Source organism: Erpetoichthys calabaricus, chromosome 3, assembly GCF_900747795.2.
Source record: "Erpetoichthys calabaricus chromosome 3, fErpCal1.3, whole genome shotgun sequence".
Classification (NCBI taxonomy): domain Eukaryota; kingdom Metazoa; phylum Chordata; class Cladistia; order Polypteriformes; family Polypteridae; genus Erpetoichthys; species Erpetoichthys calabaricus.
Genome location: NC_041396.2, coordinates 279,698,798 through 279,704,797, shown reverse-complemented (window position 1 = coordinate 279,704,797; position 6,000 = coordinate 279,698,798). Strand labels below are relative to the sequence as shown.

General features: G+C 36.7%; 1 protein-coding gene across 1 annotated transcript in view; it reads right to left on the bottom strand.

Moving 5' to 3' along the window:
* Positions 1-1,172: 1,172 nt before the first annotated feature.
* The window catches only part of mpdu1b (mannose-P-dolichol utilization defect 1b), a 30,400-nt gene continuing 25,572 nt past the window's right edge, over positions 1,173-6,000 (bottom strand). The window contains exon 7 of the mRNA XM_028798432.2: positions 1,173-1,316. Within this exon, the coding sequence (XP_028654265.2) occupies positions 1,191-1,316 (126 nt within the window). The 3' untranslated portion in view covers positions 1,173-1,190. The remainder of the gene's footprint in view (positions 1,317-6,000) is intronic.

Genomic DNA, 6,000 nt, shown 5'->3' with positions numbered 1-6,000 from the left:
GGAGACCAAAACTGCACACAGTACTCAAGATGAGGCCTCACCAGTGTGTTATAAAGCTTGAGCAGAACCTCCTTGGACTTGTACTCCACACATCAGGGCGCTATATAACCTGACATTCTGTCAGCCTTCTTAATGGTTTCTGACTCCTAAATTCTTCAGGTGTACTTTTGATTTTCAGACCTCCCATTGTGTATTCAAACCTTACATTTTTACTTCATTTGTGTAATAGTTTACATTTACTGACATTACTAACATTACATTTCATCTGCCCAAGCCTAGTGCTGTCCAAGACCCTCTACAATGATTCAACGGATTCCAGATTATCTGCCAATCCACCTAGCTTGGTATCATCTGCAAACTTAAGTGGCTTGTTGCTTATGTTCCTATTCAAATCATTTATATTTTTGCTAATACAATGACAGTCACCTGCAACACAAAATGACATTTTTCTTGTCTATAATCAAAGGAAAACCCTTACAATGTGTGCTGCATCTGCATATGTTGGGTACTTCACCAACTAGATGAGAGTGGTACCACCCAGGCTGATGGAAAATACCTATGTAAATTTTTCCAACACATGCTCTACACATCTCAGTAAGGTATTTATTCATTCATAAGTCTCACCTTTCATATTTGCATCTTCTGTGTAAGACAGTCCATCTTTGACACAAAGTACACCAGCAATCATTATTTGTTAGAGTCGAAAATTCTTACCAGTAACGGAGTAATAATTTGGCTCTAAATACAAAAAAATTGAAATAATTAAAACAAGCACATTTAATTTTTTAAAAAGAAATCAGGAAAGGAACAGATTTACTGAAATTTACAAAAATAACTCGGGAATGTCATTTCATAGGAACACAGGAAAGAGAAAGAAAAAACCAAAGTAAATCACATAAACCAAGGGCCATATTGTGTTAAAACCAGCACTTTCATATACAGTATATCACCAATGCTGACTGCTGTTATTGTCCCTACAGCTTTCATGATTTTGGACTCATCTATTAGCCCGGACTTTATTACGCTCCAACAGCTGGTTATGTAACCGATTCTAAATCAGTAAATATTGCACAAAATAATTTTCGGTTTATTTTGGTCCAGAAAGATTTGGGTTTAAAGAAATGTTCCATCAGGTATGAACTCCATGATTTCTTCCCCTCCTCTGCAACACGTTTTTCCTTTTTTTTACTCTACTTGTGCTTTTTCTCCTTGTGGCTGGATGGGACATTCCAGTAGTAGAGTAACTGGGCTGCAATAATGCCATTGCAGCATGACGAAACCACAAATGTCAGTATCATTAAAGGATCTCCAGTTTCCTAGCAAGACAAAAAAAAGAAATCATCCACCAAAATGTTTTCTTTCAGTTTCTCCACTTCAACATGCATCTATGTTTTTCTTTTATTTGCTACAAATATAACCTCATCTTTCAGACTAAAAGCTATCATAATATCAATACAAAATCTGTCAAATTTACGCTTCTTTCTCTTGCAAAAACAAAAATTAGCAGCTTCTCATTAGAAAAACAAGTCGGAAATGCACGTCTGTCTATTCAATAAATTCTTCCTCAGCTAAAACTCATGAATAAACAGCTGCTGAAAGGCTGAAACTGCTCTTATTCTTTCCTCTCTTCAGAACTTCCTGAGTAAAAAGGGAAACTTAAAACCTTCATTTTTCAAGTTACCGAGAAAACCTGCAGTTAAAAAAAACTGTGACTTTACTGATATTTAAAACCTTCAAATTCACAAGACAGTCAACAATATTTTAAACCTTCATAATTAATGGTTAACATTTAAAAAGAAAACAGCATGACATTCTTAGATCCACTTTAAGCCTTTCCTAGTAACTTTGGGCACAACGCAGGAACCGTCCCTGCAAAAGGCACTAAGTGAAAACTAGTAAAGTAGTTTTGAATAACTCATTCTAGAATTTTTTATTAGTATTAATATATTTATTTATTTGGGCTACAAATTCTTGTGGCTAAATGTATAACTTCATGGTAACCAATTGACACAAGCAAGAATACTGTAAAAGTGGTGACGTCACAGGATTAATTATCAGTATTTATTATTATGAAGTTGTTGAGCTTTAATGCATCCCTCGGGTTGTGCTGCTAATGTTAAAGAAGCCTTGTACAGTTTGGTGTGCAGTCTCATTAAAAGTTCTGTGTTAAATAAATGGATAGTCTGCAATACCTCTATTTAATTTTATTTTTTTCAAATGTTATGTTTAATTATATTTCTTTTGTGGAAACAAAATTTTCACAGGATATCAAACTGTTTATTTTTTGGGCTGTTGGCTTTATACTTTGATTGTTTTTCCTACTATAAAATAAATTTTAATTAATTAAAAAAAACAAACAAACAAAAAAAAACTTCATACTGTCATGTACACTCACTTGCTACTTTATTAGGTACACCTGTTCAACACAAATATCTAATCAGCCAATCACACGGCAGCAACTCAATGCATTTAGGACTGTAGACATTGTCAAAATGACCTGCTGAAGTTTAAACTGAACATTAGGATGGGAAGGAAAGAGGATTTAAGTGACTTTGAATGTGGCATGGTTGTGGGCTGGTCTGAGTACTTCAGAAACTGCTGATCTATTGGGATTTTCATGTTCATCTCTAGGGTTTACAGAGAATGCTCCAAAAAATGGAAAATATCCAGTGAGTGGCAATTGTCTGGGTAAAAATGCCTGTCGATGCCAGTTATCAGAAGAGAAAGGCCAGACTGGTTTGACATAATAGAAAGGCAACACAGTAACTCAAACAACCAAGGTAAGCAGATGAGCATCTCTGAACGCACAACACATCAAACTTTGAAGCAGATGGGCTGCAGCAGCAGGAGACCACACTGGGTGCCACTCCTATCCGCTAATAACAGACAACTAAGGTTACAATTCGCATGGGTTCACTAAAATCGGACAACAAAAGATTGGAAAAATGTTGCCTGGTTTGATGCACCTTGGATTCTACTGCAACATTCAGATGGGATGGTCAGAATGTGTCAACAACATTAAAGCATGGATCCATCCTGCCATGTTATCAACGGTTCAGGCTGGTGGTGGTGTAATGGTGTGGGGGATATTTTCTTTGCACAATTTGGGCTACTTAGTACAAACTGAGCATCATTGAAATGTCACAACCTATCTGAGTATTATTGTTGACCATGTCCACTCCAGTGTAACCATCTTCTGATGGGTATTTCCAGCAGGTTAACGCACCATCTCAAAAAGCTCAAATCATCTCAAACTGGTTTCTTGAACATGACAATGAGTTCACTGTACTCAAATGACCTCCACAGTCACCAGATCTCAATCCAATACAGCACCTTTGGGATGTGGTGGAATGGGAGATTCACATCATGGAGGCGCAGTCGACAAATCTGCAGCAACTGTGTGATGTTTTCATGTCAATATGGACCACAATCCCTGAGGAATGTTTCTAGCACCTTGTTGAATCTATGCCACAAAGAATTATGGCAGTTCTGAAGGCGAAAGTCAACCCGGTACTAGCAAGATGTACCTAATAAAGTGGCCGGTGAATGTATATTGGGATTATGGACATTTTCACACTCATAGTCTGTTTGCTTTGTTTTGAATCAGAGAATGATTTGTTATTTACTACATTTGTTAAAGTTAGTGTGCGCCCCAAATGTGTACTTTTTGTCGTGTAAGGTTTGGGCATTTAATAATCAGTGTCGACCTGATTACAAGCAAATTTACATCTCTTTTTTTTTTTCCAAACTGGTGTCTGATCGCACATAAGAGGCTCTGAGCCTGAATGTTTGTATTTGCACACCATTATATTTTCTATAATTATTAGCTGGGAGACTTATGTGCTAATAAGTTTATGTGCCAAAGCACACGGTTCAAATAGTCAAGGGTAAAATACAAGGCAAGCTCTGCTGAGGGCATACTGCGATGTACTTTCATTTTGTGTCAGGGGAGTTTCATTTTAAGTATATGATTAGATTATACTTTATTTATCCCCAAGGGGAAATTAAAATTTTACAGAAGCTCCCATAAATAAATAAATAAATACAAGAATCCTCCCCACCCAAACACATAAGCTTCTGGCTTGGATATCAGAGAGTCCTTGGTGCCAATTATTGTCTTTCTAGCACACAAATTCATCTAAGAGAATGGAGTTTGACTCATCATAAACCGTCTACAGAGAGAATGGATTTCTAAAAACTGCTGTTGACATCAGCACCAGTAAGGGTGGGTAGTCTTCTAATTAATATCTTAAACAAAACCCAATTATTTTGGTTCACGGGACGTGTTATTTAATTAGATTATATGCTCCTTATTTCTGTCATCACTCAGTGGTGACTAGAAATCTGTTCCATCCTACATTTTATTTTTTCTGGGTAAACAGACAAAATGAACTAAGGAGAACTGGAACCTATCACTCAATTTTAGCAACTTTATGATGAAAAAATAAAACAGAACATATATTTTTAATTCTTGACAAGCAAGTGAATTAAAATAACATCACTAAAAACATTGTGTGTAAAGTCATGTCAGACAGAAGACAAAATGTGATTAAATGAGGAGTTCAATTAACAAAATATTAACTTAAGAAACCGGTGGAACCAAAAGCCTGCAGTCATCACAGCCCTTCAGCACCAGAATTATCCGCTCCTGCTCTAAAGCATATTCAGTCAAGGATAGAAACAAGGAACATATAGACATGTGAAAAAGTAAGTACACATCATGGAAATGGTTGACTTTTTCAGCATATTTGAACAGGCATTCATCAGATATTCATTCAAACAGTGCCTATAGATAAAGGTGATATACAAATGATCCATAACATTGACATGGTGGATTCATTCTCATGATCTAAATTAACAAAAATGCAGATTTGTCGTTTGAAATAGTAAGTACACCAATACATTTATCACTACTTCAGACCCATCAGATTAGAACAATGTGTTCCTGATTAGGTGCCGATGATTAGAATCTCCTTAAGGAACCTGTCTTATTGAAACCACAGATATTGAGGGTCTGGTGTCATCTTTTGATATCGACATGTGTAGTGTTATCACGATAAGACCAAAAGATCTCTCTAAAGTCCTCAGAAAGAAGGTTGTCAATCCCTTAACAGACTGACTCATAGGTATTTAAAAAGTGTGTAAGCATTCAAATGACTACTAATTTGTCCAGGACTGGCCGGCTCATCAAATTCAGCTCAACATCTGGGATTTTGTGATACGTACTATAAGAAGTCTCTAAGAACCTCTGAATTTCATTGTGGGGTCTGCAGGTAACTCTTGCAAAAGCTGGTGTTCAAGCGCATGCAGGTACAATCAGAAAGAGATTGCACAAATTTGACCTGAATGCGAGGTGTGCCAGTAAAAGATCTTTGCTATACAAAAAGAATATTTGAGCAAGACTTCATTTTATACTTGAAAATGTAGGCAAAGACAGGGCCTTCTGGACCAATGCACTCTGGACAGAATCAAAGATAGTAATGGTAAACATGTTTGGCACAAATTGAAGATTTTAGATGAAGAACCTCATACCACTTGAAGCGTGGTTGAAATGTTCTGGTTTGGGGTTGCTTTGCTGCTTTCAGGTCCTGAGCAGCTTAAAATCATCAAGTTAACAATTAATTCTGCATCATATCAAGCATGTGAGGCCATCTGTCTGGAAGCTAAATTTGAAAATGAAATGGACCTTTCAACATGAGAATGATCTGAAGTACACTAGCAAATCCACCAAGGACTGGCTCAAAAAGACTAATTGGAGGGTTATTGACTGGCCTAGTAAAAGCTCTGATTGAATCCCATTGAAATAAAGTGGGAGTGATTTGAAACAGATAGTATGTGCAATATGTTCCTGGGTTTTCTTGCAACTGAATGAATCTTTCATGAAGGTGTGGTCAAAAAATGTACCCGAGTCAATTTCAGAGACTGCTGGACAGTTTATTCAAAAAATTCTACAAGAAGCAATTTCTGCCAAAGGGTGCAACACAAGCTTCTGAGGTCAAG